General features: G+C 39.0%; 1 protein-coding gene and 1 long non-coding RNA gene across 2 annotated transcripts in view; one reads left to right on the top strand and one right to left on the bottom strand.

Annotated features, from left to right (window-relative positions):
- Positions 1-27,154, bottom strand: part of LOC139476717 (RCC1-like G exchanging factor-like protein) — a 67,225-nt gene that overhangs the window by 21,303 nt on the left and 18,768 nt on the right. The window contains exons 10-11 of the mRNA XM_071259432.1: positions 26,802-26,975; positions 25,489-25,574 (exon numbers count right to left, since the gene is read on the bottom strand). Of these exons, the coding sequence (XP_071115533.1) occupies positions 25,489-25,574; positions 26,802-26,975 (260 nt within the window). The remainder of the gene's footprint in view (positions 1-25,488; positions 25,575-26,801; positions 26,976-27,154) is intronic.
- LOC139463898 (uncharacterized) lies at positions 13,144-14,658 on the top strand. Its single transcript, XR_011653079.1, has 4 exons — positions 13,144-13,378; positions 13,553-13,616; positions 13,918-14,011; positions 14,377-14,658. It is a non-coding gene; the product is annotated as an uncharacterized lncRNA (long non-coding RNA).

The following is a 27,154-nucleotide window of genomic DNA, read 5'->3' as shown; positions in this document are numbered from 1 at the left end:
GATGAGAACAGACACTGGCTCTTACATTCACATTGTACCTGAAGGATCCACATAAAGGCTGAAGGCTAAAAAGTTATTACCTTTGTAATATTGTTGCATATTGTAATATGCACAATCATGTATCACTTGTTGCATTGTGATTCAAGTTGCAATGCAGTGGAGAAGCATTCCATTTCTCGAAACTACAGTAAATGAATGACAAATATCTCGCCATCTGCTCATTGATTTAATCCATCTCCTTTCAATGAGAAAACTGTCCAACTGCATCTCATGCTTGGCTCCCTTGCTCATATTATCATGCTGGGTTCCATATCCACAAAGCAATCTTAGCGCTACACCTATCATAAACCTTTGTGATCATCTCAGTGCTGGTTACTGCAGTGAACCAAGTCTACCCTAGAATACATGTATTTCAATACTTGAGTCCTGATAAGATACATATATTGAAAATAGATTTGCACCATGTTCCATGCAATCTGCCTAACAAATGGTTTTATGCATATAATTTAAGCATTTCGTTTCGCGAAAGGTTATGCTAGTCTGGGAAGATATCAGGCTGGCTTATTGCAAAACTTTGTAAATATTACTTTTTGAAATCAATACAGTATTAAAACAGGAATCAATAAATGGGTCAGCGTTATTGTATGAAATATATGTCCTGCAGCTGTTTTCTGTCTATGGATTCTATATATATATATATATATATATATATATATATATATATATATATATATATATATATATATATATATATATATATATACACACACACACACACACACACACCATATTATACATACATACATACATACATACATACATACATACATACATACATACATACATACATACATACATACATACATATATATAGCACCCCTTCCGATTGGGCAATTAAATTCTGGAAAATATATCCTTCGTGTATGATATGCACATACTATTCTTTAGTATCATTTCAGGCTGTCAGCATAAACTACGACATTTACAATCTTTTAACTCTGTTTTTCGTGAATAATATGTGTGTTATATGCATCCTTAATCATGGGAAATTAAATTCTGGAAATATATATCTGTTTTATATAAACATTTCAGGCATAAACCATGAAATTTACAAACTTTCACACTCTGTTGTTTTTCACCGAAATAATATTCTGATAAGAGCCCCCTATTTCTAATTTTGAGAGTGCCCCTGGCGCTTATTATGTCAAATATGGTATACATATATAGTCACTTTTATACACCTATTGCAATTCAAACCACACAAAAGTGGAAACTTAATAGGTAAACTATCATATTGATATGGCCTCTATGGTGGCCATGTTTAAAATCTGAAATGATTGTATTGACACCATTGTATTCACCCATGCACAGGGTACAAATAGGTACCTAGCTAACAGCTAATCCACTGCTATCTGTATCTGTCAGTCAAGTTAAACTTCCATGTCAGAATAGCACAGATCGTGACTGCCACATTGGTCGTGGCTGTATCAAACCAGTGTCTGTTGCAGCTGAATGCTTGGGTTGGAAAGTTATGTTTAATTTAAGGGCTCACTGTGTAGCTTGTGAATTAATGATCCAGCCAAATGTCCAAATTTCATTCTAGTTTGCAGTTTGTTTATTTTTGTTTATGCTTGTTTTTGTTTGTTTGGTGGAGTAAGTTTCACGCAGGATCATGCAGTGTAACAGTCTTGACAGGTCAACAAGATTAGTTGTGTTGTGAAACTATTTCACACACTGCAAGCAGTCTCACTTTCACAGGTCCTGTTGTTTCAGTTGATATTTAGGAATGTAAAAGTTTATGAGAAACGGAAGGCAGTTGACGACAAACACTTCACAATCTGAAAACATACGGTAATACAAAAACAGAAGTTTTTAATTTGTTTACTTTGTGAAGTGTTTTCTTTAACCACAGGGCAAGGTATACCCTGGAGGTTTGTTTATGACTTTATGAATTCAAAGGCTGAACAAAAAAAAGGTGAAAAATGATGTTTCAATGCTTGGTGCCAGAATTTGAATCTAAACCTGGATTAATTAAATAATCCTGCGTGAAATTGTCTCTGACTCTGTGTGAAAGGGGAAATTATCAGCTGGTAGATTTTCATGCATAATAAGAGTGAGTGAGTGAGTGAGTATAGTTTTACGCCGCTTTTAGCAATATTCCAGCAATATCACGGCGGGGAACACCAGAAATGGGCTTCACACATTGTACCCATGTCGGGAATCAAACCCGGGTCTTCGGCGTGACGAGCGAACGCTTTAACCACTAGGCTACCCGACCGCCCCTGCATAATAAGAAGTTGCAGACAAACAACATGGGGTTTGACTTAAACTGGGACTGCCAATTGGCTGCAGCATAGTCCCCCTTTAAGAATAGAGTGTTGAGCCTGGTGACATGCAATTGTTGTCACTAGGTGTAGTAGGTGTAGATCCCCCCGTGACATATTATGGTCCAGACTCGATTGTTTACAGGCTGCCATCATAAAGCCTGCAATAGACATTGCAGAGTGCAACTACTTCACTGCATGATGTCTTCAGCTAGCTATACAACCACACCACTTCAGCCAGTGGTACAACCTGATGTCTTCAGCTAGCGGTACAACCACACCACTTCAGCTAGCTGTACAACCACATCACTTCAGCCAGTGGTACAACCACATCAGGTCAGCCAGTGGTACAACCACATCACTTCAGCTAGCTGTACAACCACAACACTTCAGCCAGTGGTACAACCACATCACTTCAGCCAGTGGTACAACCACATCACTTCAGCTAGCTGTACAACCACAACACTTCAGCCAGTAGTACAACCTCATCACTTCAGCTAGCTGTACAACCACAACACTTCAGCCAGTGGTACAACCTGATGTCTTCAGCTAGCTGTACAACCACACCACTTCAGCCAGTAGTACAACCTCATCACTTCAGCTAGCTGTACAACCACAACACTTCAGCCAGTGGTACAACCTGATGTCTTCAGCTAGCTGTACAACCACAGCACTTCAGCCAGTGGTACAACCACATCACTTCAGCCAGTGGTACAACCACATCACTTCAGCTAGCTGTACAACCACAACACTTCAGCCAGTGGTACAACCTGATGTCTTCAGCTAGCTGTACAACCACACCACTTCAGCCAGTGGTACAACCTCATCACTTCAGCTAGCTGTACAACCACACCACTTCAGCCTGTGGTACAACCACAACACTTCAGCCAGTGGTACAACCTGATGTCTTCAGCTGGCTGTACAACCACAACACTTCAGCCAGTGGTACAACCACAACACTTCAGCCAGTGGTACAACCTGATGTCTTCAGCTAGCTGTACAACCACACCACTTCAGCCAGTGGTACAACCACACCACTTCAGCTAGCTGTACAACCACACCACTTCAGCCAGTGGTACAACCACACCACTTCAGACAGTGGTACAACCTGATGTCTTCAGCTAGCTGTACAACCACACCACTTCAGCCAGTGGTACAACCACACTACTTCAGACAGTGGTACAACCTCATCACTTCAGCTACTGGTACAACCACATCACTCTCAGCCAGTTGTACAAGAACACTGCACCTCGTGGAACAACCAGGCCTGGACGGAGTGACTTCAGCCAGTACAGACATTCAAGGCAATGCATCCTTGTGTTCCGCCATCTTGTAATTTGATGTACTAAACCAGAGCACTACAGCTAATAGTACATAGTGCAGCTTAATGAAAGACCATGCTAGTGACCTGACGTGGCCTGGCCAGCCTGGCCTGATCTGAACTCATTATCAAAGAGACAATGAACAGCCAAGATCCAGCAGTTGGCCGCAATTTTGTCCAAGATGTCATCCTAGTAAAGTTCTCCATGACACTTCTAATGAACTCCAAAAGCATAAACTTAACCAAACAACACATGACATAAGTACATATCAAGCAGATTCTAGGCGTGTATTGTAGACAGGGCTATTTTAGATGTGTCTATATACACAGACCTATGTTCTACTGGTAACACATCATCCCACTTAACTCTGTATGAAACTTGGCAAATCAATCAATCTAAACATCCTAAAATAGCAACCATCCTTCACGTTTCTCCTTCTTAGACTCACATTCGTGCCACGACTGTTATTCTTCATATCTGGAGGAACTCCAAATTAAAAAAATGTTCTAAGCATATTTCAAGGAATTAGGCAATGTTGATGGTGTACACATTGAATTGATACAACTACCATACGCAATAAACATGGTGAAGTCTAGCTACATGCAGCAATGGTAAACATCGAAAGATTTTAAACACTGATCTGCTTGGCTTGAATGATATCACAGTTGCTATACTCTTACAGATGCAAATATAAAACAGCAAGAGGGTCATGTGACTGAGTACCAGTGTCAGGAATTGGGTCATGTGACCAGACTACAGTGTCAGTAAGAGGGTCATGTGACTAAGTAACAGTGTCAGGAATTGGCACTCTCCTACCCAGAGTTCCATGCGGCGGGCAGCCAGCCAGCATAGTACCTCTGCCACAGGCCAGCACCATGTGACGATACGTCACATCTTTCACAGTCCATTTAAGATATAGCATATGCTTTTCATCCGTTTCATGTTTGACAAGTCTGCACATTTTCATAAACAAATGTCAAAGAATGGTTACAGTTCATTAAGAAAGTATCCCTTACGCGAAAATCTACTTGTTTTTGCGTAGTTATCCTTTGTTTACATTGGTTGTACGGCTCCACGTGCTGTCACCGAAGCCCAACGGAGAGCTAGCGATACCGTCACTTTGATGTGTAAATATATATTGTCTTGCAACTCACTGCCGCAGTTGTAGTATATCTTTATAATTATGCAAAACAATATGTAAAGCGCCCTCAAATACTTGTATTAGTCCATTCTATATTGATTTCTAAAAAAGCGTGTTTGTTTACAAACAAGAGTAAAGTCTGGTCACGTGATATGCAAATCAGCCTGTGGCTGTGGTGTTATGCTGAGTCACCACTGCGCCTGAGTATGAGGAATTTGGTCATGTGACCAGGCTCAGTGTCAGTAAGAGGGTCATGTGACCAGGCTACAGGGCAGTAAGAGGGTCATGTGACTAAGTAACAGTGTCAGGAAAAGGGTCATGTGACCAGGCTACAGTGCAGTAAGAGGGTCATGTGACCAGACTACAGTGTCAGTAAGAGGGTCATGTGACTAAGTACCAGTGTTAGGAATAGGGTCATGTGACCAGGCTACAGTGTCAGTAAGAGGGTCATGTGACTAAGTACCAGTGTCAGTAAGAGGGTCATGTGACCATGTCATGCCTCAACACCTAGTCGTGCCCTCCACCATGATCTTAGCAATACATCCTCCAACACCATGGCAGGGGACACCAAACATGAACTTCCCACACTGTATCCATGTGTGGCATGGAGCCCAGCTATCATGAGCTAAAGGAGCGAATAATTTAACAACTAGGCTACCCCACATCCCCTCCAGCATACCTCGCATCCATCATGAGAAATTCAAGTTACGACAACATTTGATTCAATTACCATATAAACACAATATTACCAACATCAGAGACAATAAAATCTATTATATGGTTTCTGCCAACATCCATTTAATTTCGCCAAGGCGACCGGTTTGTGATCCATCTCCAGAGTTGCAGGTATCTGGAGAGCTGTGCACCAGATAGACTCCCCACACCCCACTTGCAGCATCCTCCAAGCTGACCCTGCATGTTTATACAAGATACAGACAGATGCAGGCGAGATTACACACACCCTCTCTGACAGTTGCTCTGTGCGGTGGTTGTGGTTTATACAAAACAGCCCCACTGTGTATCTACAGAGCACATCCTGGAGGCAGATGGGGGGATATTCAGGACCACAAGTCTGTCGGGATGGAAGATAAACTGTGTAGAGGATGGTAATGTAATATGGGATAAGATAAAGTTATTTAACATCCCCACCAGATCCTGCTGGAGTAGCATTTATTGTGAATGTCTTTGGAATAGCCTATACACACTGTAAAGAAAAAAAGCTAAAAAAGCTAAAACTAAAATGTGTTTAGGTATGTATACTCCCCACGGAGCTGAGAATGAAAAATCTAGTGCAATTTTCAGGGGTAATAATAAAGCAGCGCTTTGAGTGTACATCATGTACATTGTGTATGAAGTTATACGTGTTACCAACAGACTCTTAATAGTAATAGATGTATTTTAGGGAATTTAAATGGCCTGTTTTTGTATGTGCTGTGTTCTGTTTGCAATAAACCTATATGGATTTCAACATCATGATCCGATTTCTGCATACTTTTGTAAGACCTGTTAAAAATGTTTATTATGATTCAACTATCCTAGGCGTTAAATATGAACATAAGTTTTGTAATGATGCTATATACTTAAAACTATAACTGTTAGAAAACCTAACCTAACATTTATGGTACTTATTCATAAAATACGAAGTACGAAAACAAAATATCATTGCAATGTTGATAAAAAAATGTGCTTCAAACACTGTGCCTATGCGGAAAGTCAAACCTGGATCTTTGGCATGATTAGCAAATGCTTTTACCACAAGGCTACTCTACTGCCCTTAATTCTGGAGAGACGAACAGAAAAAAGACAAGGTCAAATAAGAAAAAAACCTTTCACTTTCTTGCTATTCATCGTATACCTTTCCAAAGATTTTCCTTCACATCTAGAGAAGATAACGCTAACCAGATTTCAGAGGCATAGCAAGTATTTCGGTAACAATTGAACCTTAATTTACATTCCATGTAATGGGGTGTCACTCAGAATAAATACTTAAAAGGATAGATGAAAAAGTCATCACATCAATTTTACTCCATCAAAAAAAGGGACAGAAACTTAGACATTTTAAATGGGTCCTAACATAATCGTCCATCATGGATCAAAGAGATATCAAGGGCCACAGATATGCATTTGATAATACGGGGACCACATAACTATCATATATGATATTTTCACTTATTGAGTTCTCTTCATTTTCTTTGAACATGAAGACAAAAAAGTTTCAATAAAAACAAAACATTTAAAACTCCATTCTGAATAGCTAAGATAGCAGGGGTTAAGACCGGTTCAGACCTCAGGCAGAATGTTAACCAAAATGTTCTAAAGATGCTTTTGAAACTAGAAATATCATAGATGCAAGTTCTATCCAAAAATGTTAAAATCATGAAATTGTGAATCATGAATGAATTATATTTTATTGCATATTCTGCACTTTCCTCAAAAAACATTTTTTTCCCCCTGTGATATAATGTCACCAGCAAAGTCAGAGTGATAGTGATAAAAGTATCCACACACAACATTAATGTATAATATGTTATCTCCTGCAAGGCCAGCGTTGGCACCATTGGAGCTTATCAACATACGTTTAGTTTCAGAATCCTGTCAATATTAAAGTAATAATGTATACTTTTATGTCACAAGATGAAATATCTACAGCCAATTTGAAACATCATCTGTAGAAATTGACAAAGAATGATTGAATGAAACTTATATGATGAAACAGCATGAAAAGTTTTATTGATTTTCCCCATCGCACCAGTTACCTACTGCATCAGTTTGCCAGGCATACATATATATTACACATATATTGAAACACTAGCTAAATGCAATTTTCATGTTTCTCTAAACCTTTCTGCAGTATTCATCAAGTAACTGCATCAAGCATGCTTTTCCACAGGCAGTTTTAACAGTGGTGGTATTGTGTCTAGGATCACCCGACTATCGGCTTGTTGATTAATGACACAGTCAGTCACGTACATCATGGTCTGTTCATAATCAAGTCTGGGACTGACAAACTGTTTTGTTTATTTGCGTGTTGTTTAACGCTGCACTCAGCAGTATTCCAGCTCTATGGCAGCAGGCTGTAAATAATTGAGTCTCACCCAGATAAACCAGTGACTGAAACCTACCCTGAATCCCCTGTGACAAGCATATTGTACTGGGTACCCTCCCTGAATCCCCTGTGACAAGCATATTGTACAGGGTACCCACCCTGAATCCACTGTGACAAGCATATTGTACAGGGTACCCTCCCTGAATCCACTGTGACAAGCATATTGTACTGGGTACCCACCCTGAATCCCCTGTGACAAGCATATTGTACAGGGTACCCACCCTGAATCCCCTGTGACAAGCATATTGTACAGGGTACCTACCCTGAATCCCCTGTGACAAGCATATTGTACAGGGTACCTACCCTGAATCCCCTGTGACAAGCATATTGTACAGGGTACCCTCCCTGAATCCCCTGTGACAAGCATATTGTACAGGGTACCTACCCTGAATCCCCTGTGACAAGCATATTGTACAGGGTACCTACCCTGAATCCCCTGTGACAAGCAAATTGTACTGGGTACCTACCCTGAATCCACTGTGACAAGCATTTTGTACAGGGTACCTACCCTGAATCCCCTGTGACAAGCATATTGTACAGGGTACCTACCCTGAATCCACTGTGACAAGCATATTGTACAGGGTACCTACCCTGAATCCACTGTGACAAGCATATTGTACAGGGTACCCACCCTGAATCCCCTGTGACAAGCATATTGTACTGGGTACCCACCCTGAATACCCTGTGACAAGCATGAAGTACAGGGTACCCACCGTGAATCCCCTGTGACAAGCATATTGTACTGGGTACACTCCCTGAATCCCCTGTGACAAGCATATTGTACAGGGTACCCTCCCTGAATCCCTTGTGACAAGCATGAAGTACAGGGTACCCACCCTGAATCCCCTGTGACAAGCATATTGTACTGGTACACTCCCTGAATCCCCTGTGACCAGCATATTGTACAGGGTACCCTCCCTGAATCCCCTGTGACAAGCATATTGTACTGGTACCCACCCTGAATCCCCTGTGACAAGCATATTGTACTGGGTACCCACCCTGAATCCCCTATGACAAGCATATTGTACTGGGTACCACCCTGAATCCACTGTGACCAGCATGAAGTACAGGGTACCCACCCTGAATCCCCTGTGACTAGCATATTGTACAGGGTACCCTCCCTGAATCCCCTGTGACAAGCATATTGTACAGGGTACCCACCCTGAATCCCCTGTGACAAGCATATTGTACTGGGTACCCTCCCTGAATCCCCTGTGACAAGCATATTGTACTGGGTACCCATCCTGAATCTCCTGTGACAAGCATATTGTACAGGGTACCTACCCTGAATCCCCTGTGACAAGCATATTGTACTGGGTACCCACCCTGAATCCCCTGTGACCAGCATGAAGTACAGGGTACCCACACTGAATCCCCTGTGACAAGCATATTGTACAGGGTACCTACCCTGAATCCACTGTGACAAGCATGAAGTACAAGGTACCCACCCTGAATCCACTGTGACAAGCATGAAGTGCAGGGTATCCACCCTGAATCCCCTGTGACAAGCATATTGTAATGGGTATCCACCCTGAATCCCCTGTGACAAGCATATTGGACTGGGTACCCACCCTGAATCCCCTGTGACAAGCATATTGTACTGGGTATCCACCCTGAATCCCCTGTGACAAGCATATTGGACTGGGTACCCACCCTGAATCCCCTGTGACAAGCATATTGGACTGGGTACCCACCCTGAATCCCCACAGTACACTGTGGGGCAGCCTGGTGATAAAAGTCCTTGCTTGTCATGCTGAATACCCAAGTTTGGTACAATGTGTGAAGCTCATTCAGGTGACAGCTGCCATGATTTGCCTGGAACATTGCTGAAAGCAGCATAAACCTACATTACCCTTTCATATACCAAATATACAGCATATTATTACTAAAAATAGTCACATGAAGACACAAATATGCCACAGAAAACAAGAGAAGGTAATGTCATAATTATTTCCATAATATCGTTCGCACTTTGGATTTTAATATTTTTTCCTCGTGGATATTTTTCAGCAGAATTGGTCCCATGTAACTTGCAAGAGTTGACTCAAATTGATCTGATAGTCAGGCCTAGAAACATAGCTGACTGTCATTATAACCTGATGTTGTGGATTGGTTTTCATGCTTTCATTCATTGGTTTGTCTGCTCAAGACTCAATTACTTACCTGTATCATTGAAATAGTTTAAATATTACTGATTTGGCTTAAATCAACATTGACAATTAATTTTCAGTATATGATATAAGCAAATAGTCAAACTTCATCATCAGTATCAAGCTAAAAATAAATTACTTATTCAACACACTTTTTTACGATAAATATCCTACACATAAACTGTATTTGAGGAATTATAGGCAAAGTGATAAAAAATTATTTGCATAAGAATAAAATGAAAATGAGTAAAAACTATTCATTTATTACATGGTTGAGGTACTGTAAATCTTGGAATTAACGCAAGCGTGAATTAAATGCAAAAAATGCGAGTGGTCTTTGCTCGCATTTATTAACTTCACATTTATGTCTCCAAATGATTATCAACAATAAGGCGGCCTCACTGCACACTTTGGATAGTGGAAATACCAACCTGAATATAAACACAAATACGGTTTATTGAGCAGCAGCTGTAACAAGTACATAACAATATCATTCAAAGAATAGGTATTACACAATGGGCATCCGGTGAGTTATCACTGCTGGGGCCAAGAGTTCTTCCCACTCATGTCAAGCTTGTTGATACCTTCTCTGCATACCAATCAGTGAACTGTTGTTTATTGCCTTTGAACTATGCCAGTCAACAGAGTAAACAAATCAACTGTGTGTTCCCAGCAGGCACGCAACGTTGGATCAACGTTTAAAATTGGTTGCGTTTAGGTTGTGACGTTGATCAACCAAAACGCAACGTTGTATCAACGTTAAATCTTAAACGTTGAGCCATGGTTGTGATACTGACGTCACAACAACCTTGAATTTAAGACGTACGTACATCATTTCAATTTGACGTACGCCTATTCGAAAATCGACAAATCACCATACTTTTCCACTCCGTTTCACCTGTTTAAACACTGCGTTGAAACCCAAGCATGATCAGTTAGGCTGCCTATTCAAATTTGAACAAGCCAGGTATATTAAATTATATATGTGTATTTTTATATATATACGTGCACATATGTAAAGAAATTCACAAAATAATTACACAACACGGACGATTCCCCGACGTGTTTCAGTGTTATCTTCAGGGAGAAGTTGAAAAAAAAAAGTTGAAAAGGGTTTAACCTGAAAAATAAATATCTTGACGCGTGGACTTGAACTCGGTACTTGCAGCTGATGATAGTTGGATATTTAGCATCAGCGAGGACAGGAAGTGGATTTGCGACTGCGCAGAAAATTCAAAACTTGGCGGACACTCGATCGAGAAGGTAAGTTCAAGTAACATTTGACATTCTTTGCATGTTTGTTTCCATTCTTTTGTTGAAAATGAGTTGTAGTTCAATGGTCATTTAGTTATGACACGTAGATCCGTAAAGTTGCATTTTCGCACACACCTTTGATGAACAGATTATAAATAGCCCATCCAATCGGTCCATTGATAGGCTGGGCAGGCTGTGTAAGTGGGCTACAACATGGCTCAGTCGGCACGCGCGAATATATGAATTGACTTTTACTGACGTGTAGTTAATTGTTTTTATATCCGTATATGTTTGAGTTAAGTTACTGAAAAATACCAGGTCTACATGGGCCTAGTTGTTGAAATGTGGACCCGATGCACGGAGCGGGTGTAGCCATGTTGATCGAGGTTGCCGCGCGCCATTATCGAATTTCTGTGTTACGGTATTTCAGTGTAAATCTTCAATCAGTATGTTGCATGAAGTAGATTTTCAATGTTTAATGCCTTGCTTTGAATACAATATACCGGACTCCTACCATTTTTCGGTAAGGTATGTGCACGAGCTCATTCCTTACTAATGGTTTCCAATTTTTTCAGACGCCATTTTTTGTGGCCTCGCTAAAATGACATGGGTTTTGCGCCATTTGTGCACGAGCTCATTCCTCAGTGACGGTTTCTAAGTTCGTTAGACGACATTTATTTCGCCTTGCTAAATTAACAGGGGGCCCAACACACAACGGCTTGAATTAACTTCTTTCGTAAGTAAATGTTTAAATAGTATTACCAATGTACATACAAAATACAACGTGTCTGTTGAAATGTCACTCCGACGGATGTCAATAATGAGGTCGGTGCACGCCATCATTTACCTTCTATTTTTGGGTACTTTTTCTGTGTTGATGTCCAAATTTCGACTTCATGAATCGCTTTGATGTTCAATTTCAAAGTAAAATCATATTAAACCATAGAAATGCAAGCGGGGTAATATTTCTGCTTATTTTGACCTTTATCGCCCTATTTTTTCAAGTATTGATGCTGTCACGTGCCGCTTCGTTAGTAGCATCGAACAAACATGGCGGATAGGTGTCCGGGGTGTAATGCACGTGTAACGTCAAATTAATAACTTGCCATCTCTACAAGAAGAAATTATGAAACTGTTCCATTAGACAGTATGAATTATTACAGTGCCAATACTTAGGTCTTAATAAATTGGGTGGGTTGTCAGATTTGGTTGATTGGCTGTCAATGTGGAAACTATTTGATATTCGGTATTTGATTCAAATTATGTTGCAATTAATGTTACTAGATTATACAGATATATCCTCCGATAGTTTTGAACATTATTATTCCGATGAATATTTTAAAATATTAGCAATAGTGTCCAAAATTAATGCATTATTAGATTTATATTTATATATATGTTCATTGTTGACTTTAGGACAATTAATTGCAAGGTCAATTATAGATCGTTTAGGATGCATGTCTACCACCATCAGCTGTTCATTTCATTGGCATGCAGGTCTTAAGACATGAAATAGCGACTGTTGTAAATGGTGTTTCAGTTTGTTGGCAAAAAAGATAAATTATTTACATTCCAACAGAAGTAAAGATATAATTTACCAATTGGTATTATCATTTCCAGTTTGTTCTGTTAGCACCTTAAATGTGATTTGTTTTTGTTTTAATTAAGTTGCTTGATTGTTTAATTATACCTTTTCAGAAATGTTGTCAAGGCAACTTTGATGTTAAAACCATGCGCCTACAGACATACTCGCTCAGATTAACTTATCATAATTAGGGTATTTATGGCTTTGCAATTTGCTTTACATATTGTGCTACTTTCTGAGTTACACTAAAGGAATCTATACCTGTTACATTCTATGTCTACAACAAACTATCTTTTATTGTTATGTATTTATTTCTTTTTCACAGGATTCCAGAGAAGGGTTCTCTATCTTTTGACGGAAATTAGGAACCTAATGAAACAGAATCAACTCAGTGGCAGACACAGTATCAGTAAGCTCTATTGAGCAACTCAATACACTGGATGAGTTGGATACTCTCGAGGGGAGACTGAGAGAGGATGAATATCAGGCCAGCTTGGTAAGTCAAGTTGAAGTTATGGTACTGTTATTACATTGTAAGATTAGAATGTTGTTTGTTATGAATTGCTTGGAAACAAAAGTAAACAGTAAGATGCCATAAGTTTTGGTTGAATTAATATACTTATATAATGATTTTCATACCACATATAAAGTTCAAATGTTCTTTTTACAGAAAATTACTTAAGGAGGATTGGTGGGGCGAATGCCGATGACCACGTGGAAAAGGCTATGCTAAGGTAAAATAGAATGAAATTGGTGAAAGGTTACAGTAGCTCAGTAGGTAGAACTCAGGTCCATGGATCCATATAGACTGGTACAAGTAGTGGTAGGGATCAAGTTTTTTGAGTTTTGAAAATGTGGTAAGGTATATACTTTTATTGCCTCATTGTAAGATAAGTGGAATGTTTATAATAAGGAAGTGGTGTTAATCCACACACAAATCATTAATCAGTTGGTCAATGATTATATATGTACATCAAGAACATCGATCCATACTTTGAATTTGCATCCTCAGATATGTTACTGGATATTTTTCAGAATGATGACAAACTCGCCCATGTCCAAAATGAACATGAAGGGGAAGAAAACCAAGACTGCGTTTCATGTACTACTTTGTGTGTGTTGATTAAAGGTACAAAGTAATTATAATGATATTTTTTATATAGAGATATGAGAGAAATTAAACCATCACTCATATAAAGCGATCTGTATACATAACACCTTTTGTTCAAACTAAAATCATATCTTTGTGTTTGCTACCACTACACACATATATATATATATAGATCTGAGGATACTGTGTACACATGAAATGAAATCTAAAAGGAAATGTATCTGTGATACTATTTCATTCAGTGAGTAAGCTTAGGGGATATTCATAATTAAGATTCTTTTATATATAATAACACAATATCTGTCGTTTTAGTTTTAATGTTATACACACAAGTTTTGAATAACTTAATAATAGTATTAAATTGCATGTTAATATTATTTCAGATTCAGTCCTCCTGACCTTTCCAAAGACAATGGAAACGGAACTTCAGGATATGATCAGTCGATTTCTTAAATATCCCCCTGGCAGAACGTGGGGGAGATGGAAGGCCTAAGCACTAGGACCTCTTTGCCACCCAGAAAAAAGAAGAGCTTATGTTGTATATATTTGAAATTAAGTTGTTTTTTTTAATTATCTTTGAATACAATTTTTGAAAACAATGTATCTTTGTTGTTCATTCATCATCAGCATCAGATATAAGTATTTAACAATGTCATTCAAAGAATAGGCACGTGAAGATCGGGGGTAGAATAGGCCTTCAGCAACCCATGCTTGTCATAAAAGGCGACTAACGGGATCGGGGTGGTCAGGCTCGCTGACTAAGTTGATGCATGTCATCGGTCCGAACTGCGTGGGTCGATGCTTATGTTGTCAATCACTGGATTGTCTGTTCCAGATTTGATTATTTACAAACCGCCATCATATAGCTGGAAACCCAAACCATTCAAAGGAAGGTAATTACACAATGGGCAGCTGGTGAATTATCACTGCTGAGGCCATCTCATACCAATCAGTGACCTTGGCATTGATATTGAGAGGCATTTCTGGTTAGGGGTCAGCAGTCGTATTAATTTCCAGATTTACAGTATTAGTTTTTTTTCCACACTTCTTTGAGGTTAGTGAAATTGCTTAACACCCTAATTAAGCTAGCTATAGCTCAGCTTATTTATTGTTTAACTAAAACATAATGGTTCGTTTTTTGGTGTGTATTATGACCGTCTAGAATATTTCACTGATCTCAAATATCAGGGAGGCCACCACTTCTTGAGCTGATGCTGTACTGAAAAACCCCAACTTTTTCAAGGTTTACAAGGGGTCCTCTGATACATCAACGTTGATACAACGTTGAAGCTACGTTGAAATAACGTTGACATCTGACGTTGAAACAACGTTGACATCTGACGTTGAAACAACGTTGAAGTGTCAACGTCAGTTCAATTTTCATATGAAACCAATTTGCAACGTTGTTTCAACGTTGAAGAGTGACGTTGTTTCAACGTTGTTTCAACGTTGTAATGCCTGCTGGGTTGTTTTTAGAAAAATAACAATGTTTATTCTTTTTACGCAAGTGTTCTAATCAGCGTTAATAAGCGGTGCTATTTGCTGTTTGATTGGATTAAGGTAAGGATATGTATCATTCCACTGGGGATAGGCTGGGGTGCATCGCATTGATATTAAGTCTCACTTTTGGCTAGGGGTCAGCAGTCGTAATAAATTGGAGACACATTAATTTGAAAATATACAGTATTTAACCAGGGCCTCACTGAGATGCTACGCATATGGCCATCTACAAATGTATTGTTTCTGCTCTTAGTTGGGCTAAAATAATGTGGAGAGGCCCATCTTAAAAGAGCATCTTCTTTTACTCGAAATTAAATCCCAAAGTAGTAGTTGTACTTAATGATCCAGAAGAATTTAAAACATATTTTTATGAACAAGATGTGCTGGGGATTTGATGTTGAAGGCTTCTGACAGATCCATAAGGAACATGGCATGATCATATGCATTCTTCTGGTTGATTAGCCCATGAGGAACTAATTAAAATTTGCACTACCAACCACTCACTTTATAAACCTCCACCTGATTTTATTAGAATCAAAATAAATGGCTCCTACTTCATCTTGAGAAATATAATCAATGAATTGATTTACTGCAACATTCTCCACAATCAAGCTGTCTGCCATGGTTTTCTAAATTATCCTATTTTAATGATTGCATTTTTTTCGAAAAATGAATAATATTAAAGTTTGATTTTCATCAATATTCAAGAACTAAAACTATTCATTCTAAGAGGCTTGAAAGTGAGTGAGAAAAAAAGAGTTTCCAGTTATGTCATCAGTTAACTCTCGCGTATGCATCTTTTTGAAGGGACAACTTTCACAGGCCAGTGGCAGAATAAACTTACAGCATTTATATCCAGTTTTTACACAATTGTTTCTTTTTTTGGTTGTCATGGGTGAGAAACCCCAAAAGATATAAAGCCAATGAAGTGAGAATGGATCCACTACACTGGGGGAGTATTATGACAAACCAAGATGTCGCCAACATAATTAGAGACCCTGCCTAGATATATGGTCTCCTTATTGTAATTTGTAGAGGCAACCATGACAGGCATGGGTCACCGGGGACTGTTTCCACCAGCAGGCCAGCACAGCTAGGTTACTGTCAGACAGACGACTTGAGTGGAAAAAAACCACAGTTCCTGGGGTTCTGATAGACCAACGCTAAGTCTCTAAAAACATATAATTTACATTGAAAAGGTGCTCCCATTGAGATGGCATATTCGGAACCTGGGAAAACCTAGACTTGCTTTATTTAGGACTCAGCATTACAGTAAGGGCAGGGCAGAGGGGAATATAATATGGTTCAGGGGCTGTGAGACAGATAGGGTTCTGACAATAGTCAGGGAATTGTGTTTAGCACTGCTTTGATCAGTATTCCAGTAATATCACAGCATGTCAGCTTGATGTGGGATGAAAGCCAGAGGTGATGCAGGATGTAGAGGTTATCACTTGAGTGAAATCAACGAACATGGGGCTGACGAAGCAAGAATCATTATCAGGATGAATAGGATTCTGGCACACCTAAGGGAGGCAAGTCTGAGTCATCACTTTAATGAAAAACATGATCATGGGTATGGTGCTGACAAACCTAGGTAATAATCAGGGCAAATTTTGGGTCCAAGCCATGATCATAGGATCCTGGTACATGTGGTAAGGGACATAACTCTTCAAAACAGAATATGGCATCCTTATGTTCAGTATGATCAGTGGGGTAAGGGGAATTATCAAGGGCAGGTTGACTATCATTTTTAATTGTTGGTATTAACATAATAGCATCCTCACTGTGTTTTTGTGTATCCAATTGAAATAGTATTAGTTGTGGTCCCAATGATCACAGTCGACACCTCGTTGTTAAACTTTTATACTGAAATAATCAATCAGGTTTTACATGGACATGTTTTGACTTATACTACAAATACATTCTTTGTCAGTGAGTTACACTTTCTTTGATACATGAGTTATATAAAGATGTGCAAGAGTAGACAAGGAATACATCTTCTGTTTTGTTTGTTGCTTAATTTATAATCAAGTCTGGATAATCCAATGATTGACATAGAGTGCAACGATCCATGTTGGTGTTGTACGATGACACACAATAAACCATGTCACAGTGCCTTTCCACTTCATCCATTTAGTCTCATCTTACATTTGCTTGTTTGTTTGTTTAACGCCTGACTCAGCAATATTCCAGCTATATGACGGCGGTCTGTAAATAATTGAGCCTACCAGACAATCCAGTGATAGACATGACCATCGATCCATGCAATTGAGATCAATGACATGCATCAACCTGTTAGCGAGCCTGACCACCAGATCCTGTTAGCTGCCTCTAACGACAAGCATAGTTGCCTTTTACAGCAAGCATGGGTTGCTGAAGGCTTATTCTAACGCGGGTCTTCATGGGTCTTTCATTTAACAATCAGGTAAGGTACAGGGGACCTATTCTACCCTGGATCTTCACGGGTTTCATCTAACAACCTGCTTAGGTTGTTGGGGACCTATTCTACCCCGAATCCCCACGGGAGGTAATATGTGTAACAAACTGGATGATTTACTGCTTGATTAAACAAACATTTGGTGATTGAATTATTAATTCACACTTGATTTGAGGTGTCTTGTCAAGATCGATCCGCAGTGAAACATTGGAAACTTGTATTGAAGTGATGACTGATCCTGATGTTAGATGTGACTCCCAACACGAAATAATGTTGATGATAACATGTACCGCAGTACAAAACATAACATACACTGAAATGTTAAAGCTAATGGTGTTCAGTTGATGGAGTAGAAAGCTGCAAGTTGATTCTAATTCACAGCAGTAAATACTATGGCTTAGAATTGGTTGCTACAAAAACAGAAATAACAATAAATACAGGTCATCTATATCCTCTGCCCTTTTTAATACATCCATAAAATAACAAAAAGTATGTCTCTTTATACCAAAAAATGCAAATATTAAAGACTAAACCAAATGATTCCCTCTATTCTTTAAGTGTGTTCCAAACCTTCTAATTAGTAATGGTACTTTTCATTGGATAGTAATGCTGCACATAGTATTTTCAAAAATCTAAATTATAATTCCATAACATAACAACAGAAAAATTGCACAACTCCTGAATTGATGTACTATGCTTTGTTTGCTTGTTTTGAAATAGACATTGCACAATGAACAACAACCTACTGTATCTCACTTGCTTGGAAGGCCTTAGGGTGATATAAAAGAATGTCATTTCATCCTGACTTGCATCTACCAAATAAACATAAATCTAACGTCTCTGATGTAAAACATATCAATGTTCAAAGAATTATTTATAAGATTTGACACACAAGATTGTGCAATAATACACTGCAGTCAGAGGGCTATATATGGTGATAATCGAAGTTGGAATACGTTTGTTTTGACGTCATCAGCTTACTCAGGTTTCATTATTGCGATCAAAGTGGCAGGATCAAGTTAGCCTAATTATCTACACACAACATCTCAATTTCACGCAAGGTTCTAATTTCCTAGACCGACAACTGACAGTGGACATTGGAGCCTAGTCTTTCAAAGAAGGTCTAGACACTGTGATTAAAGCCCTGCGTGAAATTAAATCACTTCCTGTCTTTAATTGTATACAGAAACTTGGTTACCTCGATTATGGAACACAAGTCTAGCACCCCAGTCTGCAATATTACCATGATATTGTGGAATGAAGTCATGACCGGACAAACTAGGGGTTGATAGCATGAACATCCACCCAACGATTGTGGTACAATGACACAAATTTGTGTGAATTTTTGAGACATTGAAACTACCAGGACCACATGCACAAAGCAGTTTTAGACTATCAGGATTCCCGTAACATTCTGCTAATATTGACAGTATAGTTATACATAATGCTAAGATACCTTTTGCATGTGTTCCAGGACAAAACCCTTATATAGCCGTGAGTGAGTTGGGTTAAATGTCGCTTTGAACAGTATTCCAGTTATATCACAATGTGTCAGCTTCATGCAGGAGGAAAGCCCAAAGTGATGAAGGTCTTTTTCCACCTCGATGAAACCCACAAACACAGGCATGGTGCTGACAAATCTAATACATGATCGGGGCAACCAGGATTTGAACACTTAACAGGTTTTTGGCATGCCCAAGGAATGCAGCTCTGCACAGCAAATGGCAGTGCCTTAAACGACTGATTCGCCCATGCCCCCACCACAAACATAGGCCATAATAAATGAATCATTAGAGTTTAATTCTTGCCAGCCTACAAATCACTCCTCCTCAAGAAAATTCTTCTATGTGTTTCCTTGGTTCTTTACTTGAGGACTTGTACCATGTATCATGTACCACATACCATGTACCACATACCATGTACCATATACCATGTACCATATACCATGTACCTTGTACCATATACTATGTACCATATACCATGTACCATATACCAGGTACCACATACCATGTACCATATACCAGGTACCACATACAACATGTACCATATACTATGTATCATATACCATATACCATATAACATGTACCATGTACCATAAACCATGTACCATATACCATGTACCATATACCACGCACCATGTACCATAAACCATGTACCATAAAGCATGTACCATATACCATGTACCATGTACCATGTACCATGTTCCATATACCATATACCATGTACCATAGTCCTACCAAACATTCATGCTTCATGCAAATTATATTGATTAACAGTTAATGTTATTAATTCCTTGAACAGTAATAAGAAAAAAATATAAAGTTTCCCAGTTCTCATTTCTTAAAACGTTTGGCCACAAATCATATAATAAATTTATTGTGGCAGCAGTTGTTAACCACAAAAAAAAAATGTACATCTAGAAATAAGAAATAGATGATTCAGTAAGACTGACGAGACAAATGTAATGAACATTGCGTGAATGGCATAATTGGCTGGACAAAAAACATTTGAAATGTCAGTTTTATTCAAATTATCAAAACCCAGACTTCTAAATCAAGTAATAAAAAAGGTGTGTCCAAATGTTTTGGTTAAGATATTTGATAGAGTTATACAGCCCAATCACTGCTGGTACATGAGGGTCTCTTTAAAAGTGACACCCAAGCAGATTATCAATACAGTTTAATCATCCTGTTTTTCTAATTCATGAATCCAGACTGTGATATCTGTCTGTGAATGAATCTGTGTATGATGGCAGGGAAACCTAACCACCACATGTAAACACCTTCACAACTATGTCAGTTGGTCTGCCAAAATATTCTGCAGATGTGCTTGCCAATCTATCAACACGTCCACCAAAATCTGGGGGTCAGTCCCTGAGTTTTGACACTTTTCCAGGCTATCAGTCCAAATCACACCAGACTATGTATACACCATGTTCACTGTTTATATTGCTGACGAAACACATCTAATTCTAAATAACATACTGGGCAGAAACATTTTTTTGGAGTATTTTTATCGAATATATGTGACTCTTGAGCTGTCTATTCGACTGAATTACCTGATCAAAACGTGATCATCTATTGTCATCATTCATAAATGTATTCAAGAGTATAAAAAAAAAAATCTGAAAGTTTATGAAGTTGATCACAAAGCAGATTCAAGTGAGTGAATGTTGTTTTATTTGTGGCATTGTTTGAGTTTGCGTCAACTACCCACAATTCCTGCATCAGGGTAAGAGATTCAGACAAATGTTTCAGACAGGGCTGCGAGGATAAATCTTTGTGTAACAGTCGGATGAAAACAAATCTTTCTGATTTTTCGTTGTACTGAAAGGAAATGTTATCTGACACCACATCTGCATTGTTTTAAGTAAATCCTCTCTTAATATGAAACATATTGCGTGCACATTTTGTTTTGACAATGCACAAGTTTGCATTTGGAAGAGAGAAAATGAAACAAAAAACATATGAAATGTCAACACTAAAGAGAATCCTCACTGAAGGCAGCCTATTCTTCAGATGACGTACTGTAATCAATTTGTGACGTCACGAACAATGGATGATACCATATTTATTCCAATAATAAAGGACTGTGATGTTGTATGGCTTCAGCTGACCAATCAGCATTAAAATCTCTAAAATGCACATGTGCAAATATTGTAAAGTTCTAACACACAATTATTCTATCCTTATGGGTAATAATATTATGAAACTGAAGCTGGTCCTGATTATGTCTATATACACTGATGGCAGTCAAAGTAAGTAAATATCTATGATTGATTAACAATAAAATGTTTTGCTTACAGAAGAGTAACAAAAGCCCGCTGACATTTCAAACAGACAAGCACTCCAGTGAATCAATACACCTAATCTATTTACCAAAGGTTATTGCTGAAAGTACATCACACCTACACGGACATATATGATACTATAATGCACATATGATGTAAAACACTGAACCATAGACACCAGTGTCACATATCAAGACTATTTCTTACTGCCATGTCCTTCTATTCCATTAGTGTTGAGTGGGCGAGTTTGGTGTTTCAGTACCCCACATTTAACAATATACTTACATTTTAGTCTACATTGTCACAACAATTCACAGGTAAGTTATTTAGAGGTTATCTGCATATATTATGGATCGATTCTAAATATTTCTGATTGAAAAAAGAAAATGTTGATTGATGATTTCCTAAACATTCCTTCTGCAGGATACCATTAGCAAATAGCAGGGTTACCTCCCCCTGGCTTTCCTTTTATCCACAATCTGTGCTATTAGAAGAGAGCAGTTTTGACTGGGACGGGTAACTGGGGTTGGTGAGGTGAGGTGAGGTGAAATGGGGTTTAACCTCGCGTCCAAGATTATTGCACTTATAGCGACGTGCATGCACGTGTTTGCATGGCTGCTTGTACTAGTCTGGACTGATGCCGATTTGTAGTGCTAGCTCACTGAGATACCATGCCGCATATTAACATGAATACCCCACTAAGACACAGTATACTGACTCCGAGCCGACCTGTCCTTGTTTTAGCCCCTTTATGTTGGGCGCCAGACAGGGTAATAACGCGGCCAGATATCGAACCCCGGACCTTCCACTCTCCGGGCGGACGCTCTACCACAAGACCACGGAGGCGGCCTAACCCACAGTACTACCGGAAATGTGGTTAGTCAAGTGACATATTGTTAAATGACTTCATGGTAACACTAAAACTCACTAAAGTTTCTGACTAGGCATGCATTACTTCTGAGTGAGTGAGTGAGTGAGTGAGTGGCAAAAAAAGGACGTAACTTTGTCTGACATACAGTCCCTGAAATAAAGTTATGTCATGAGTATTAAAGGAACCCTCAAGCCTCTTCATTTAGGAGCTGCAATGGGGATCTGTATAGGTTGCTAGACACAAGAGGATGAGAGTGGGTGAATCTTTGTTAAAAAATATGTGCGTGTAAGAGAGGCGAGGCACAACTCTACACAGTGAATCATGGTGCCTTATACCTCTCTGCATCCACCCATGCCCAGAATGCAAATTGAATGACGACATGAAATGTAGATGATATTGGTGTTGTGGCAGTAACTTGTTACCACAGACATCAGACTGCACAAACATGTACATGGCATACAGAATCTAAAGCTACTAGACTAACTTGTCTCTTCCCTCATTTTCATAAGATTTTAGTGTAATTGCATGGACCATTATTAGCTGAACTTATTATTACATTTGAGTATCAGAGCAGGCTAATGATAACATGCCCTAGTCAAGAAGCTCAGCATCTGGACTTGATTGCAGTGTGGTGCTATGATATATTTTATGGGTGCTTCAATCACTACACGATTCCTTCATTGGTTTTATATTTATATTTAGTATTGGATCACAGGAATTGTGTACTCTGAAATATTCCAGCTATATGACAGCGGTCTGTAAATAATCAAGTCTGGACCAGACAATGCAGTGACTGACATCATGAGCATCGATCCAAGCAATTGGGATCGATGACATGCATCAACAAAGTCAGCGACCTCAATTATCTTGTAATCATTAATTATGCTTTTTTGCAAAAGTGTTAACAGAGTGAGTGATTTCCATATGTGCCACTGGTAAAGTGTGAATTTTGTCCAGTTTATAATAAGCACACCTAGCACATTAGAATGCACATAAACCCCCTCATTTTTTCATTTGGAAACTTGATTAAATCACACAAATTTTAACAATACCTATCTTGGAAAAAGTTAAAGACTCTCCACATGGACCGGGGTACATCATTTAGGTACTATGATCAGCCATGTTATTTATTACTTGTTGGGTTAGAAATAACCGAGTCCACAAAAATTGTATGTATGCTTCACGTGCCCGAGTGTCTTGTTTACATCCTCCCAACGACACCAATGGTTAGTCGCCTCTAACGACAAGCATTATATTGTCACCTTTTATGGCAAGCATAGGTTGCTTAGGACCTATTCTAACCCAGATCTTCACGGGTCCATAGTAATATTGGAATCCACAGAAGATTGTAAACAGGGTAAAAATATAAAACATAACAAAATGTCAAGAACAGCAAACCCAAATAACCATAATTAAAATATGCATAGCTTATTCAATAATAACAGCGGTAAACATGAATTAAGACAAATTTCTGATTCAGAAACATATTACAAAGACACCTGATTTCAAATACAATTTCGGCAAACTTTAAGTATTTTATTAAAAACCAAGTCACAACATGTATGTCCTTCAAATGAGTGAGTGAGTGAGTTGGGTTTAACACCGCTTTTAACAGTATTCCAGTTATATTATGGCATGTCAGTTTAATCATGTGTTAATGTAGGAAGAAAGCCCGAAGTAATGCAGGTCTCAGACGTTTACCACTTTAGTGAAACCCATGAGCACGGGTATGGTACTGACTAGAAACAAAATCGGGGCGAACCGGGATTCGGACACACAATCATAGGTTTCTGGCGTGCCCAAGGGACGCAACTCTGCACAGCGAATCATGGTGCCTTAGACGACTGGGCCACTCATGCCCCCTCCTCCAAATGGGCATGCGTTGACGAGCACCTGGCATGGGCACTTGTGTAAACAGTGCAAGCTAGTGTGAGGGACTTTTTTGCATTAAATATAGAATATTCCGGAGCCTTGCCTTAAACAAAGATAGTATTTTCATGAGGTGAAATTACCCCCAATAAAACTGTGAATTACATCTACCTAATTTTCATGGTTATGTTATATGCCGGTTAAGCACCTCACTTCAATAAGCACCACTTATTCCAGACTATTCAAGTAATCTTTATTAGCACCCAATACTTAGCCTGAACATTTCCAAGACTGTCTATATTTTCTTTGTAAATTAAATATTATTTACAGAAAACACAGCAGTGTAGAAGGGGTATAAATTTCAAGTAATCTTTATTAGCACCCAAAACTTAGACCAAACATTTCCAAGACTGTCTGTATTCTGGTGTATATTAAATATTATTTACAGAAAATACAGCAGCGTAGAAGGGGTTTAAAATTGCCTCTTAACTATTATTGAAAATAGGTTTAGTTTTATCAATATTTGAACTAAGTTCATTTTCTGTTTGACCTTTGAAAACTTTAACTTGTGTGTGGTTTTAATAAGCACCTCCTGGGGCGTTTATAATGGCAAATATGGTGTCTCATATATTAATACATATCGCGATATCATTTTAGGATAAATTTCTCCACGTTTTATGTGGCACGTCTAACAGGAACTGTTGCTATCATCCAGTTTGTGTTCAACTTGTATGACTGATTAATATAGGATTGTTCCGATAGTTTTATGCAGATATCAAATTTAGCATTTTGTTTTCTTCTGCACATCTTGTAAGGAAATGGAAGCTCAAGTAGCACTCAGGCAAAGTTATTGCAAAACATAGTAAATTTAACTTTTTAAAAATTGATTGACTTCAAACATGAATCAACACATGGGTAGATGTATAGTGTATCATAACGTCAGGTGTCAACTCAATTAATGGTGACATCCCATGTTTTCTTGTCACAGTGGCTGTCTTAGTGACTGCAGTCAGTGCATGCAGACCTACCTTGAGAGGGAAAAACTGGTCTTCTGTCTTGCCGAGCCCGAGGCAGCCCTCTCTGTTCTTCCCCCACGTATACACATCACCAGTGTCTGGAGACAAAAGTGGTGAAACATGTCATTGGCATCCTCATCTTCAGGGCTAAGTGAACACGTCCCTTGTAGCAGACATTTAGTTCCTTCAGTCTACTGTGTGTTGATTAATTATACATTCTTTATGGATCCGATAGCAAAATTTCACAAATGGGGGATAAAATTACTATTTTGAGAACAGTCCTTTTCTCTTCAAGGTTATTCAAGAAATTCAAAGAAGGTCGAAATAGTGAAGGAATTTGTCATGACAAAAGAATTTTTTTGGATTTAATTTATTTGTTTATTTTACACAAACAACAATACTTTTAACCTTTTGCTTTGAACAGTATTTCAGCTCTATCACTGTTTGTCAGGAAAGACCAAAGTGATCCATGTCATTGACGTTTACCTCTTTGGTGAAACCAAGAACATGGATATGGTGCTGACAAACCTAGGAGGATAATCAGAGTGAATCTGGGATTTAAACCCATGATCATAGGTTTCTGGTATGCCTAAGGGAGGTAACTCTGTATCAGGAATTGTGACAACTGGGCCACCTGTACCCCCAACTGACTGATGATGCAGCAATATTTATAACCAGTTTTGAAATCTTCTGTCATAATTGCACATTTCAATTACAAAAGACAACAATTTGCTGTAGTTTATTATTCATCATGCTGTTCACATTCTGCCATCCAAACACACATGTTACTTAACTTCAGCCTTGTGTAAGACATACAACATGCCAGCACATTGTGAATATGGTTTTGCTCTGCTTGAAATAGTTTCTGTCACACCTTATGTGCCTTATATTTGAAAGACTGATTGAGTTGGTTTAACGCCGCTTTTAACATTATTCCAGTTATATCTTGGCGTGTCAGCTTAATGTGGGAGGAAAGCCCGTAGTGATGCAGGGGGCAGACGTTTACCACATCAGTGAAACCCACGACCACGGGTATGGAGATGACAAACCTAGAAACATTATTCGAACACACAATTATAGAATCTGGCGTGCCCAAGGGACACATCTCAGCACAGCCAATTGCGGCACCTTAGATGACTGGGCCACCTGTACCCCCATATTTGAAAGAACGTTTGTTTGTTGCTTAATGCTATGCTCAGTAAAATACCAGGTATATGATGCCATTTTATATGAGACATTTAACTGCCTCTTATGACAAACATGGATTGCTAAGGAACAATCCCAACTAGATTCCCCCACAGGGTTGAAAGAATGTTGAAACTAACCTGTCCTGGCGACAAAGTGACCCATTCCACACACAATATCCACAACTTTAGATTCAGGCTGGAGCTCATGCCGGCCAAACAATGTTGGTGGAATCCTCTGAGGCCGATCTGCTGCCTCCAGAGCTGGTCCTTTGCCGAGGATCCCGAATCCCCACACATAGACATCCCCTTTGTCTGCAATGGAACAAATATAGCAGTGAGTGTGTGAGTGGGTGTGTGAGTGGGTGTGTGAGTGGGTGTGGGAGTAGGTGTGTGAGTAGGTGACTGGGTGGTCGGGCAGTTGAGTGAATGAGTGAGTGCATTGGTTTTGGGTGAGAGTGAGGGAGGGAGGGAGACGGGGGTGGAAGGGTTGG

Source organism: Haliotis cracherodii, unplaced genomic scaffold (genome assembly GCF_022045235.1).
Source record: "Haliotis cracherodii isolate W230 unplaced genomic scaffold, xgHalCrac1.p SCAF_1, whole genome shotgun sequence".
Taxonomy (NCBI): domain Eukaryota; kingdom Metazoa; phylum Mollusca; class Gastropoda; order Lepetellida; family Haliotidae; genus Haliotis; species Haliotis cracherodii.
This window is presented reverse-complemented; position numbering and strand designations above follow the sequence as displayed.